Here is a 15,821-nt window from a genome sequence, read left to right as displayed (position 1 = left end):
CTTTTTACACAATTTTTGAGGAACTAGTGACCTATGAGAGGGAGCTTTAAGAAACGCTATCTTGTGTCTTTATAACAGATGATCCTCTGCTGCCATAAATCTAGTTGCTTTCGGAAATTCGAGTTTTACATACAGATCTGAGTATATTGCTTATTCTTTTCTCATACATACAACGACTACCTTCTTACTTTATCAATTTATTATGACACAATAGAAGTATTCCTCTTCAGAAGTTGGTGCTATGTGGCACTTCTAAAATTAGTTCTTTCGCGATGGCATTTTCTCTAAAATTTCCTTTCCCTCATAGATTAATGACCATGAAGATTTAGTTCAGTTATGCGTCAAGTATCAGTTCCACCATTCCAATAGTTGCTGTATACATATCGTTACAATAAACTGGAAGTTCATCTGTATAACATAAAAATCCAGAGATAGAAGTTTAGAAATTTTTTCTCTGATCAGTATTGTTAAAGACAGTGGTCAGGAAAAGACAGTGGTCAGGAAATGTTTGATCTGACTGTTCCTTTTTACATTTAATTTTTATGTTCTGTTTCTAAAAGTTGTCTGGAAATTTTTCTTTTGACGAAATTCTTATATAATCGTACAGGCAGGTTTCTCGTCATTGTTTACTGTGTACACAGTCACGTTAATCCACCCATAGAGACCCAATGGAGAAAATTATATGAGAAAAAATTCATCCATTTGGTCTCAGAAAACATCGTATTTGTGAAAGATATAAATGCATTTTGATGCACCGCCAGGTTGGAGAAACGCCAGAAAAAAATCAGCTAAGTCTTGTGGTAACCCTCGAGTACAATGCGCTTCCCCGAAACAAAGAAACAGATCTGGAAAGGATTTTAGACTCTGACCTCAATAATTTTAGATGAACAGTAAGATTCAAATGATTTAATTTGAAATTTAATCTATGCTATTGGTATGCCTCATTACAATTTGATTGCAAAAAATTTAAAAAGAATGCAAAATGTTTCATTTCTACCAGGTAGACGATTTTTTTATGCCTTTCGGATTTGAATACCTTCAAATGAATGCAAGTGTAATGCATCCAGAACCTTTAGTTGTTGTCTAAACATATCGATAAATTTTCAGGTACATCGTACGAAATGTAAAATATAAAAAGTTCCATTTCTGTTATGTTTGTATCATCTGAATATAGCAGTAAATATTATACATCTGCTAACAGCATTTAAAGATTAAAACACCTCGAAGACGTTATACATTTTACTATTAAATTTTTATTCCTTAGATAGTATTTTGCATTCTGTAAGACATACGTAGTTACTACCTCCGTACAATTCACTTTTATTTTTACTGTTCCCAAATTGCCCAAATGCCTTCTTGATCAAGGAGAATATCAGACAGCACTATTTTTTGTGATGTCCGGAATCAAAAAATACAAAATACCAATCGTTTTTCTTTTTCTCTGAGTTTTTCCTTGATTCTTGATTTTAATTTTGTGCAACAGTTTTCACCAACTGGAAATTCTATCTAAAGATTTGCAGAAATATATCAACATAAGCAGAATATAACTAATTTTCTAAAGAAAATATAACTCATATTTTATCATGAGCTGTATCTAGAATCATAAACTACATTCTGGGTACCTTTGATAACGTCTCAATAACCGTTTGCAAATATTACAGAAATTCGCATAATACTGTGAACGACAGTCTTCAGTTGATATTTGAGCATTGTTGACTTCTTTGTAATATAAATCTTGGCACTTTAAATTGATGCTATCGATCTGCAGGTTCCTCATTCGAATTCCGTTCGTCGTAGAATGTGTCTCGGCACAGAAGGGGAAAGTTATTTCAAGCAGACTGGGCGACTGGCCAAGACTCGTACAATGAGCAACACAAAAGCCTAGGTATAAAAACAATTTCGGTATATTTAGACAGCTATAAGGAGAGGCATCTATTGCCACTTTTTGAAACTTTTTCTTTTATAATATAAAAAGAATAAAGCTTTCCAAAAAGATTTATACACAAAAGCATTTATTCGTAATCATTTTGTCCTAAAACTTTTTTATTAAAATAAATAAATTACAAACAAAACGTGTATGTCAGAATTTAAAATAATCGAGTATTAGTAATTATAATTAGAAAACTTACTTTTAGAACTATTCCAGACTGAATTCAGTGCGAAATGTTCTACTTGGTAATGCCATAGATGTTATGCAAAGCAATAATTTTTCCTTAAGTTTAATATATTCTCGAAAGTGATGAAATCTTTACCTAGCCTCGCGGAGCTCACAAATTATAATTTCTGAAAAATTTTCATGTATGTGTAATAAATGTAATATTATGTAATAAAGTACTTATAGGATACTGAAAATTTTTCAGATGCTCCTCTAAATCTGGTGCGTAATCTGATGTTTATAACTCAAAGAAAGTTGAAAACTACTTTCTCCTATTCCAGCTTGAAAGATTAGATTAAATTAATTGATTAAGGCAAAACAGAGGACAGTTATCTACCTAAGGGAAGGAATGTCTTTATGGAGGAATTCTGAAGGAAGATAGTTTATATTTATGTAACACATGGAAGAGATTACGAAAACGTCGATGAATCCAGCCCGTTCGTTGGTATTCAAACCTCAGCGAAACTACCAGTGTTTATATCTCATACTAACTCAATCATTGGTGGACTCCAATCTCAAAGAACTTTCAGTCAAATAGATCCTAAAGGAAAGTTCAAACAGCAGTTTCGTTGCTGTTTTGCTTTAATTTAATTTAATAATTTGCTTTATATAATAAATTTAATGACTTATTCCGGTATTAATTTATATTAATTTTTAATAGAATACCATTTTTATAAGAAAGAAAACTAGAGTAATCCGATTATTCTCATTCATTACTTTGAAAGAAATGGTCTTTAGTTTTATACTTCACATTTGTTTATGAAATTTTACCTATCATGTTTTATAAATGTAGCATAAAGTATCTTTTCTAAAGGTTAGTTATATTTGAGAGAATTCTGAACACTTAAAAATCCTATAATTTTCTTTTAATGTTGTGATCCAAGGGCTACTTACTATTAAGGATAGTGAAAATTATTTACAAATTAAAAAGGATTTTTCAGATTTGTCTAAGCCATAAAGATATATCGCATCCCATCTCTCCGTGTGTTCTGTTATCGGCTAAGTAGCAGTATGCACAGCAAGTACTGGAAATTCCGCTATGGAAGTGGCGCCTGAACTAAAGTGTGGTGGAAAATAATGCCTCAGAATCTGGATTTAGTCATATTTCCCCAGTAGTCTTTTAAGTGGGAACGAATATAAGGAATAATTTATTCCCATGTGCTTTGTCTCATGGTGTAGGTAGTATGCACAAAGTAGCAATGCATGATAAGCTAACATTGCAAGAACTGTGATTCGGAAGTGGAGAGGGTATAGTCATATTCTCATACCTCCCGGCTCCAAAACATCTAATGCCTCTATAAGGTAAAACAAACATTCATAAAATCTGAAATTCCTAGTCGTCTGAAATGAAATAACTATCAAACTGACTCCGTGTTGCCCGTATATACGGAACATAGTACTGGTATTAAAATGTTAAATGTTTCGTTTGCCGTCCTCTTATGATTACTCATATTTCTATAATAAGTGCATAATACTTTTTTCTTAAATGCTTTAAATTATTTTAACCATTTAAAGAATGCCAATCACCCGTGTAATGATGTAGTAAATAAATTTCTTGCTCCATTTATTAGACACAAATTAAAAACATTCTTCCGCAGGTATATATAATTATTTGTGTTATCGAACTGATACCTATTACAGGTGTTTAAGATATTTGTAATCAGCAACGTTAGCTAACCGGTAAAGGACACCTGAAAATGTTAGATCATATAGGGAAAATTTTTTATAATATTAAAAATATGATTATTTTTATTTTAAGTGATAGCATATTTAGAGGGACGAGATATTTTACTGAAAAAATTATCACTAAATAATAAATATTATTAGACTTAATTATTATTCATAAATTATTAAATAATTAAGGAAAATTATTAATTAAGTTCTTCCAGTAAGCCGAATTTTATTTTACTGGAACATGAGACAAACTACTACTGCAGTATCAAAAGCTTAAATAGGTTAGATTAATTGGTTAAGGCAAAGAGCACGAAGATTATCCGTGTAAAGGGAGAAATGCTTTAGTGCAGAGACGATTTCCTAAGGGAAACTGGTTCATATTCAAGCTATACATGACGAAAATCGCGAAAACTCCCATGCAGGTAGCTCGTTGGCCTGGATTTACATCCAGATCAAGTTGCTAACGTTCAGCCATTTTGCTAGTGGCTGCTACTAATTGATACAACCAACTGTAATTCAACGTGCAAATCGGATTACCATAATCGAAGAGTGTAATTAAACCTACCTGTTTCGAACAATCATGTATTAGGATTATATCAAAGGTGAAATAACAAAATGGAAGCTCAAAGTGCTCTAAAGGTAAGGTCAGTGAATTTGAACTTGACTGATTGTATCAAGGGCAGGAGCAAGAATTTCAAGCACAGACGAAGATTCTATAACTGCAGAATCTTGATATACGTTTTGTATATTTCTGAGCTATGAATAAGTACACTTTTATCTTTAACATTTTAACTCTGTGAAAGAATTATGACGGAATTAAAAGGGCGAATTAACAATCACACGAGTAATTAAAAGTAATTACAAAATTTGTTAATGATTATTAATCTATAGAATACAACAACTAAATGTAATCAAAACATCTGTAGATTGAAGGCATGAACAACTTATGTAAGGTGTCTATAGCCACCGATGTGTCTACACAAACAGTTCAACTCTTTACTTCGAAAAGGTAATCCTCTAAGCAATTTTTACCATTTCTAACCTTCAAAAGGTTCACACTTACCGAACTTACACATTAAACCACACTTGCTGAAAAACTGGCGGCAATTCACTTACAAGGTATTTTATTTTAATTAATCACATATATACTTTATAATAACTTCTTCTTTCAATATTCCTCATCAGAATGCAAATTAGTTGTGTATATTTAAACTGAGGGTGTTGAATATTTAGATTAGAGCATCTGGGAGCTGCATCCTGCTGTTTACTTACTCTTGCTAGCTCTGTTTAAATTTGTATTCCGGCTTTAGAGCCTTATTAGCTGATGTTTCAAAATACGTGTTTGAAGAATTCTGAGCCAACTTAATTATTCTAATTTATGTGTAATCCCTGATACGTTACCTGCACTTTAAATTTAACTTTCTGTTATGCTCATTTAAATATCGGGAAAATAGCAGAAGTTCATAGTAGCATAAACTGTGCTTGTTCTGTTTAATTTAAAACTAAATAAAAAAAGGTTATTTTAACCAGTGTTTGGGATTTGTTTAAGACTCAGCGATATCTCGCTAGCAGTGTTGTAGTGGGTCTTCAAGACTTAAATATTGTAGATCTGCAGTAACAGTAGATCTCTACGCACTTTTAGAAACCTGTTTACGTCTGTGGCTCTTCACTGCACAGCCAGACAATAAAATCGTTATAATTACTTAAAATGACAGATTTTAGCAACGCTGTTTAGATCTGCAATACTGAAACATCTTACTTGCTTGGAAATTCTTTTAATTAATTTGCATATTTTTTAAGCGAATAATATGAACTGGGAAAAACAATGAAAGTTACAGTTAGTTTAAAACTCAGTATAGTTAATAAAAATAGAAATAAAATCTTTCAAATACACACATTTGCACGGAATTCAAATTTATAAAATAATACCAGTATTACACCAGTAGCAGTTGCATGCCTGTTGATTAAACATTAGATTTTTTCCATATACTTTACATAGTAAACAATAAACTTGACCAGCCAGTCTCGACTTTTCTTCTGTCCGGATTCAGAATTTTCTAGATTTACTACCCTGCGTTCTATATCGAACCCTTGAATAGACTTCGATTTCCTGTATTTACAATGAATAAGGTATCCCTGAAGATGGAAATGCAACCTTGTTGAAATATTGAATTCTTGCATGTATGAAGTCAAAAGATCATTCTTTGAAAGCATATCTTGCGTTTAGTAGGCATTTCAAACATTTATTTGCTCAAGTTTGCAATTAACTTTATCTCAGAAATATTAATGACTGTGATTCGACAAAATAGTTTTATTTTAAAGTCAGTTCATGATTGTAGAACAGAAAAGAATCTTCTATATATCCCAATGCTTAAACATAAGTGTAAAACACAAACTATGCATTTAATACAACACCGTTGTGTTCGAGTTCTCTCTACCTACATATGGGACATTTTTTAGATATTTTGCCTAAGGAATTTACGTTTTATAACCTTATAATAATTATATTATTGTAGGATTTTAGGAAATAAAAAAGGCAGTCTTCTAGCTTTAAATCTTTAGCTGGTTATGATGTCAGTTGAATTATAACATCTTTTTAAAATGGAACCTTTTTATAAATTAAAGTGTAGTATAATTAAATTTAGAGGAGTTTGGATTTATTCTGTTAAAATTCACTCGTGGAAAATAATAGTATAAGTTTATTACTGAGTAGAAGTCATTGGATATAATAAGATACTGAAATAATTTTAAAATATTTATTTAATGTCATAAAACATAATATCATATACCTATGCACACCTATACTAAAAGGTGGCCTTAAATTAATATGACTAAATTTCATATATTGAGCTTAAAATTATGTACTTATATATTTTAGCTCGCAAAGCTACTAAAGGCATACTTTTAAGAAATGAATTTATTTTCTTTTAGAAGTCTATTTTCTTTCAAATCATTAATTATATCAATGTACTTTTTACAGCAGTAAGGTTTGATTAAGTTAGATTATTTCAAGCTTTTCGTCATGAAGCTGAAACTTTCCATGTTTCTGTTATAATGGATATGCTATTTTAAATTCAGATTTATATTAATATTTTGATTTTACTTACATTACATTCTATAGGTGCAAAATGACGTTAAAGATGCTGATAATAAACAACAAGAACTGGTGTTGTGTGTATAATGGCCTCTTTCGTTTTCATTATTAGTATCTGTAAGATTCGGTTCTTTTTTTTTTTTTTTTTTTTTTTTGTACATACGAAAAGATTTTTAGTTACTGTTATTTCTTGATGAATAAAAAATTGATTTAACATTAAGAACTGAAATTGTGACGGAAAAATTGATTAAATATTATACATTAAAACTGCGGCAGAATGTCCTTTATGTATATTTTTCAAACCATTTTATAGAATTTTTGCTTTTATAAGTAATGCCTTAGGGAAACAGTTGTGAAATGATTTGTTTCACGCATTTGGGGTTTGTTAGAATTTGGTTAAAAAAAGGTATTTTCATTGAAATAGCTGAAAATGTAAGGAAATTTCACGAAGGATTATCGATGTTTCCTGCAGAGTCTCCTTAAGGCATTTAGAATGCATATGAATATTGTTTGCTTTAGAAAACCAATGGTGTTCTTAAACTTCGGATAAATCGTAATAACAAAAAACTTCGAGCTTTCAGCTTACCTACTGGTAAACATTGCACTTAGTTTTAAAGTCATCGGCATGCTTTCCTTCAAAAACAAGAAACACTGCTGAGCATTCTAACCCCGCTTTAAAATATGATTAGCGTTCTCAGATAAGTGTCTAACACAGTGCATTGCATTTTAAATTATTCATGATAACTGCTATGAATGTGAAGGAAATTTTTAAGAAAGATTTACTAATTTCGACTTGCTGTAAAGTAATTTGTAAAGGTATATATATATATATATATCTTAGGAAAACTATAGTTCAAATGACTCTCGAATTTAAATATATATATATGTGTGTGTGTGTACATATTAGGAAAACTCGGGTTGAAATGGAAATCTAATTTTAATGAATCTATATTTGTATAACACATAATATAACTCAGATATCCAAAAATTGCATGAGATAGGTATTAAAAATTGAAAATTTGATGCAGTGCGTTTTCACAAAATTGGAAATCAACACCATTTTTTTATTTGTTATGTTTTTCAACTGATAGTTAATTTGAAAAAATCTTGAATTTAAAAAGGTGCTGCAGTAAGAAATAATTATTATGCTAATTAAAATTTCAGAAAATACTTTCTGAAAAAAATGCAAGCAAAAGTATTGCTACAGAAAAGGTAAGGATCTAAAACATTTACCTAAGTGCATTCTAATAATACTCCAATAAAATTACGATGTGATTTTCTTTACTTATTATACTCAACAGATGTACAAAATATTTCCTTGATAGAAATGTTACATTAAATCAGAACTCTATAATAAAAAGGCAAAAAGAGACACATTCATAATCATAAGCACAGCTTCAGCTTCTAATAGAGTGATAACAATAAAAAACATTTGAAGTTGACACACATACGCACATACACACGTAACCATGTATAGAGAACAACAAACAATTGGTAGGAAACTTACCTTTCCCTGCATGATGAGTCGGATGGTAAGGGTGACGGATGGGCCATCTGCAGGCAAGGGATCTACAGCAGCCATGGTTGGGGGTGGTCGAGGGAGGACCTGGGGGCTAAACACTGTGTTAGTCACGTATAAAAAGCAGATTAAGAATAACGACAAATATAATTTTTATGTACTAGAAATTCAATGTTATCAATCTAAAAGAAAAACAAATGCATGAAATTTTCTTAATGGAAATTACCCTCTGGTTTTGAATTGTATTTAACAGTTACAATCTTCAAAATCTTTACGATAATTCAATACTTTTGTTTATTTACTTTGAACATTCCATGTATACTCCTCTCGATGCATTCCTTTTCAAGAAGCAATTCCTACTACATAATGTTAGTTTTCATTACCCTAGGGTGAATCTACTGTGCCTAACAGTAATAATCCTCAGTGTGTGATCTAAAATCTCTTTCTTCCATTATAATCATCGTGTGGTACATAATAGTTAAACTGCATTTAAATATAAGCTCCCAGTATACCCAGATAAGGACTTGTTCTGATAATTTACCTAATATGAATTGCAGCAAAATTGCACAAAGTTTCTTTAAATGGTAGTAATAATAATGATGATAATAATAATAAGCGTAATAAGTTCTTAATTAACTGTTGCAATAAGAAAATGATAGTAAATGCTTAAAGCGTAAAATAAGAATCTGACACCAAACTGATTAATTGAACCGACTGAATTGATCAGAATTAGACCAAAAGTAATTGTTTTAATGGTAATAAAAATGAATCACATCATATTTCATTATGATAAAGAGGAAATTGCAACGTAAAATAAAGTTTTCCTGTTGTTACCTTTCACATAAATTGCTTCCAGCGAATTTTACTTTCGAATGATACAAAATTAAATTGATTTCTTTTTTTCGTCAAACAAACATCCGAACCACTTGTAGGAATTGAAGTATCCAAAACACCTTTCCATACATGCGATGACTTTTTTTTATCTTATTTGCATGGCAGATAAAGAACAAAAGACTATTTAAATGCTGATCATAAACACTTCATCAATTCCATGTGATAACACAGTCGAAAATGAAAACAAAACACCACTCACAGTTACAAATTTGTTCCAAGGCGGTCGAAGAAGCACTTCTCCAGGCGAAAGAAAGATGTGGGCAGGTAAACTGAATGGAGGGTAAAAGGAGTAAGGCTTCTTAATCCAATTATAGAGGTGATGACGTCATGCAATCAACAACGGCGACAGTTTCTTTTCACTGCCTGTTGGCTACATTGTCCTCTCTAATCGCGTCCTAACTTTATCTCATACAAAACGTATTATTCTGTATTACAGTGGAGCCGATATAATAGTACTATAATTTCAGTATAGAACCTGCTACATAATTACAACTTATTTTACCTTCGAGTCTAATTTAAGAACATTTATTTACCTTAATGAAAATTGTTTAAAAGTGATTCCAGCTCGTTCTCAATATCCAACCGGAAATACACACATCAAAATCGAGATAAAAACAATTTAGTAAAATTAATATAAAAAATGTTGCGGAAAATTTCTTGGTCTTTATATATATATATATATATATATATATATATATATTAGTATAAGCAATATACCAATGCAAGCCAATTTATTATGCCACATTGTACTAATGCCAGGCCAGATAACTACTTGCACCACTAAAATGTGGCAGAAATGATGCTTTAAACTTTATTTTTAGATAAAATTTCAAAACAGCAAGTCTGCTACAGAAAGAGAATGGATTGCAGTCAGTTAGCTAAAGAACTTTTACAGAGATAAATAGATTTTTAATAGAATGCATACATAAATTTTCATATAGATAACAGATTTTTTATAGAGATTATAGATATATTTCGCAATTATCATTCATCGTTACATAGATGATCTTTTATTTTTTAAGTGTATGTATATAATACTAAAATCTTTATGTAGTATGTGTGTTTTTAAAATAAATGAAAGTTCTAGAAATACCGAGTGTAGGATTTTTAATAATTCAGATTATAAAGAATTAAAAACAGTTAGTGATTATTTAAGTGCCTGTGAAATTAGCAATTTAGTTATGAAATAAATATTTTCTTAAGTAAATACTTATACATCAGTTTAAAATTATATAAAGGGATACGTGGAAATTTGTATGGAATGAATAAATAGTTGTTGTCGTTGTTGTTGTTCTGTCCATATTACATGTAACAATGGTTGCCAGAGCCTACTCCAAACAGAGATTGGACTTCTATTTTCCAGCCCCGTTTTGAGGGATTGCACCCGAGGAGGGATCCGGGGGTCTCCCACCCATCTCCTCACCCACTAATCCACACGAGAGGACATATTTAGAGTGCCATGCCGCACAGATACTATACATTTAAAAACATCCATGTTTTACCTGGGAGTGAACAAATATTCCTAAATGGGAAGTACCAGTTAATATTTTTAGGATATAATATACAACATAATACTTATAGTAATCAGCGGAGGCTTTTCCCAAGCAGAAGAGCAGGATACATATCTCAGCTGAGATACGGACGTTTATAAATGAGTTTATGCAGGGAAAGGGCATTTAAAGCATTTCAATTTGAATGTCTCTCTGTAGAATGATGACAGAGGAATAGCGGAAAAAGACTTTCATATTCATACTCTGGGAATGACGTTTACCCAGGTGAATTCCTACCAAAATTGAGATGCAAATGGGTAAAAGTTATATTCTCACTAACAATGTTCATTAACTATGGTTAACTTCAGACAATCTCCCTGCTCTCTTCCTATTCAGTCTTTCAATAGGGAGACCTTCTACGAATGGTCAACCTCTATGAATGGTTAAGCAGCGACAACAACAGCTTTATTAGAGTTTCGATCTGTCAGATTTTGAGGCTTGAAGCAAAAGCAACTAAGTGTCCTAATAAATTTTTTCTATATCATTAAAGTTTTTCGCCTCTATCAAGAGTTACATGGATTTAATGAAATTGTAGCATGTGCTATTTCATTATGAAATAAAAATCAAAAGTATAATTCATTTCCAAAGAACTAAAATGTGTATTATGTGAAATGAATTTTAAAAATTAAAAAATACCAAGATAAATAAGTCGAAAGCACAAAAACAATTTCTTTTATTTGGAATTAAAACAGACTATTATATAATATGAATGTTAAACTCTGCAACTTATAAATTAACGAAACAAGCAAACTAGTTCCTTCCTAGCCAAAGCTAATGTTTACAAGCGCATTCAATGAGACTTTTCTTTTTATGAAAACCAGAGAACAGATAGAATAATAATAATTAACTTAAAAGGCTCCATTTCTCTTTTATTATTATTTTGAGTTTTCATGTGCTTTTTTTTCCTTTTCTGTAAACACAATCAAATAGGGAGATTTCAACTAGGATTTTAAGCAAATTAAATATGCTATACAGAAAAAGCAGTTGATAGCGATCAGGTTTGGAACGCATATTAAATGAACGAATTATCAAAACTGCTACTGTAATGCAGCGTATGAAAATCAACTGCGATAGAAGATAAAACGAAAAAGAGTAAAAGGAAAAATGTCATTTATTATTATTATTATTGTAATAAAATATTAGACAAGAGAAGCAAATGATAGCAAGCAAGTGGGAAAAGCACATTCAATGAAGGAATTAATAAATGTGCTTTTATAATGCTGCGAACGGGAAGCAGCTGATTGCGATAAGGTGTAAAAAAGGGATAGCAAAATCCTTTCACTGGTTATCATTTTTTACGTTTATTGTGATAACGAAGGATTTAGTAAAAATTTGAAGTCTTGTTCATATGCACAAAGAACTTTTGTTAATGTCTTTCATTCTTGGTATTTGCTTCTAAAGCGCAGCATTATGTAACTGAAGACTAAATACTGAAAATGCGAAATTTCTAAATCGTTAAAATTTTTGTTTTAAATCACAGACGCTATTTACATTTACTAACAATGATAATCAGAGTTTAAGCAAAAGAGTTTATCATCTAATAAAAAATTAAATTAAATTTTGAAACTTCAAATCTTGGCAGACAACTCAAAGTCGAACTTCCAGAGATCAAATATTTCAAGATTTTGATAAAATTAGTGCTGAGTCTGAAACTACGTCGACACTGAAGGGGTTTATTTAAGCTACGGCTTTACTTCCTGTCTGAAAACATTTTTAATGTCTTCCAAAACACTATTAAAGAATTTATAAATTGAAATTCTGATGGCGATCTGAAAGAAGGGTTCTAAAGCAGTACACTGCTTGTTTTCTCTTCAGAACCGAAAAGCAATATATTCCGCTGATATCTAAGTACAGAAAAGTCTAAATTTTGATTCAGCTCACGTCCGTGACGTGCTAGTGATGAATATCATTAAATCTAAAAATGTGGTTAGGGTTCAAATATGGTGAGACGATAAAATGTTTTAGCTTGTCTGCTTCTTTTGCCTCTTGTGTTCACATTCCTTTATTTATTTAGTTGGCATAAAATCTGTTAAAATGAAGTAAACAAATTTGAAAATGTAAATGAAGCAGAAAAATGTCTTTTACATGTATTATAAATATATTTTTTTACCTCGGAAAATAACATGTTACCTTGGAAAAATGTTTATAATCGAGTTCTTAAAAATTGGTATTACAGAAGATTTTAGTTTTACAGTTTAAAAGTCCTTTTCTACCTCTTCACAAGTGTATATCCATTTAGTGGAACAATGAATTTATAAAAGCATTAAAGGAACAATAGATTATTAAAGATATTACAATTTTAAGCTGATCCAGTGAACTTCTATTTTCTTTGCTGTGAAATATATTATAATAAGCAGATTGTGGAGTTTCTCATTTTCCTATTATAATTATATTCTCGGCTGGACAGTCTCCTGTTTTCCTACATTTACTTTTTCGTATGGAAGAGTATTTATCTCTTCGAAAAGTTATTTACATACTTTGCCGTTTCTTTTTTTCCTGTTTCTTTCTACTTAAGATTAACAAGTCTCCAATTCGAATAATCAAACAGGATATTTTTCTTATTGCCATTACATTCATCATTATTATATTAGATCCCATTAGTTTCTGAAAAATTCCTAATTTTGCCCCCAAAACGCAAATTTTCAATCATTAAAATAAAGGATAATAGATTCAGATGTTATAACTTATAAATAATTTATATCGGTATTCCAAGTTAATATCATTTTAAAGTTCTAAAGTAAAAAGGAAGGTTTTTCTATTTAAAAATAATCTAATAAATAAGTAATTCAATAAGAAAGGGCTGAAAAGAATTTTTTAGCAGTAAAGACTAATTAAAAGTTTGTTTTCAGTAAGAAATAAGAGCGTGATGCATAAAAAGTCTGCAAGACCTATTTATCCTTTGAGAATAATAAATTTAGACGACTTCAGAGCTTGTACTTAAATTTTCATTTATAATGCTGCGACTGCCAAGGAAATGTTGCTAGCCTTCTGTGAAGGAAAAAATCGATTAGACGAAAATGTCAAGAAGTTTTTACAAACAGGAAGCACAGAAGCCATCCATTCTAGCACGTTTTTTAGAAGGATTTGCTCTGCATTTTCTGAGGAGAAGGATTACCGTTTTAATGGTTAAGCAAATTTAACAAACCTGTAGTCTACATCATTTTAGGTGGTCTTAGTAAAACTGATTTCTTTTAAGGTTTTTGTTTGATGGCTTGTTGAAGCTACTCTTGTTACTCAAAAGACTCGCAAACGTTGAATTTTCTGAAAACTGAGGAAATTCGTGGAATTTCAAATGCTGAAACTTTAAGAAAAGGAATAACTAGTATAATAAGCACATTCAAATGTTATACACAGTATATGTATTTCCTATAATACTACATATATTTCACATTGAGTTTTTTATTTCATATTTAATATACTATTTGTTCATCGGAGCAAACTAAACTACGTAGCTTTCTTCGAATCTGATATCGGCTATGTGAGATAATAAGAATGCCAGTAAGTAATTATATATTTAATTGCAGTAAAAGGTAATGTATAAATGGTCTCTGATAAGTGGATGATTATCAAAAGTATTAACAATTGTTTTTCAATATGCTCTATTAATATGGAATGAGCAAGAAGTTAACAGCATGATTTTTTTATCGTCTTAAAAATGAAGCATGATTTTTTTTCGTCTTAGAAAACGCATCATAATTTTCAACCTAGTAAGATACTAGGTCCTTCTGAAGACTTTGTGATATGATTTTATTGATTCGAATATTCTCAAATTGGCAAAGCAGGTTTCTTGTGCCGATGGTATAATTATGAAGTCAACTGCCAACCTGTCTGACTTGTTTTTAGTAAATTGATAAGTTTTTCAGTTTATGTTACAGATTCTGTATTGAATATGACCTGATCGGGAAACATTTCTTTTTTATTCTAAGGAAGAATTTTCTAAAGAGAAGATGCATTTGAAATTATCCATATTACGATATGGAAGTTTTTTCAAGAAAAGAAAAGAGTGTTTCATCGTTCTTTTAGAGGCCTTAGTTTCAAAGTTTACTGAAGTATTTCAGGCAGTTACCATAATTTTAATTTCTTTCGATAACCAAAAGTAAGAAAGTATACAGAAAATACATTGCCACCAAGCGGGATAGTGGTTAGTGAATCTGATTGGCATACCAAAGAGCCTGGGTTCGAATTCAAAAGAATGCCTGGATGTTTGAAAATGTATAGCGTCTCTGCGGTATGAGGCCACTCAGAATATGCAGCCAGCCGAAAGTTCTCTTAAGAATCTCATGGTAAGGGAAGAGGGGCCAGAGAGCCTCGGTCTCATCCTCCCAAGACGCTGTCCTTAAATATTGGGGGCGGAACTGAGCAAAATCGTACTGTTACCTGCATGGTGCCCAAGGCTTTTGCCAATGACAGGCGCAGTCTTGCCCTCTTGCCACGAGGAATTTCATGAGTTTTCACTTAATACCAGACAAGTGAGATTAGTCACTACAACAACAATATTGCCACCAAAAGTTTCTAGTGATCTTAGAAATACTAAAATTTTCTCTTCCAATCCTTCAACCTATCATTCGAAATAAGAATTTTGGAGAATAGTTTCAAAATGTTTTCGGGCTGTTAAAGTGGATTGTTGAATTAAATAGCCTTTCTTCCGAAACATCTTCTGATTGCAAATCTGAGGAATTAAAGAAAGATCGTTAGAATTCAGAGACTAAATTTTACGTTAATTTGATCAATAAATTAAGTAATTTTCTGTTTAAATTCGTGATTTTTCTCTCTCAGGCTTAATATTGTGTGAAATTTATGGGTAACTGCATGCCTCATAAAAGGAAAATTTTTTTGTTTTTCAATACATGGCTACCTTGAAAATTCAGTTATGGAAATCAGTTAACTATCTTTACTTCTTTAAATGTGCTCATCATTTAATTATAAGCTTCTATA

The 15,821-nt window shown here is 31.0% G+C and overlaps 1 protein-coding gene and 1 long non-coding RNA gene across 9 annotated transcripts in view; one reads left to right on the top strand and one right to left on the bottom strand.

The window, feature by feature from the left end:
• LOC118185019 (poly(rC)-binding protein 3-like) overlaps positions 1–15,821 on the bottom strand; it is a 263,776-nt gene that overhangs the window by 137,527 nt on the left and 110,428 nt on the right. For 6 of the 8 annotated variants that reach the window (XM_035354792.2, XM_085807094.1, XM_035354794.2 and 3 more), the window contains one exon: positions 8,431–8,536. In XM_035354792.2, coding sequence (XP_035210683.1) covers positions 8,431–8,505 — 75 coding nt within the window. In that variant the 5' untranslated portion in view covers positions 8,506–8,536. Of the gene's footprint in view, positions 1–8,430; positions 8,537–9,276; positions 9,676–15,821 lie in introns of those variants that run through there. The other 2 variants (XM_035354791.2, XM_035354790.2) reach the window with 2 other exon arrangements.
• The window catches only part of LOC146993270 (uncharacterized), a 118,303-nt gene that overhangs the window by 84,319 nt on the left and 18,163 nt on the right, over positions 1–15,821 (top strand). The gene's annotated exons all lie outside the window — the stretch shown is intronic.

This window comes from Stegodyphus dumicola, chromosome X1 (assembly GCF_044657685.1).
Source record: "Stegodyphus dumicola isolate Sdum_Otavi_A_Nest chromosome X1, ASM4465768v1".
NCBI lineage: Eukaryota > Metazoa > Arthropoda > Arachnida > Araneae > Eresidae > Stegodyphus > Stegodyphus dumicola.
This window is presented reverse-complemented; position numbering and strand designations above follow the sequence as displayed.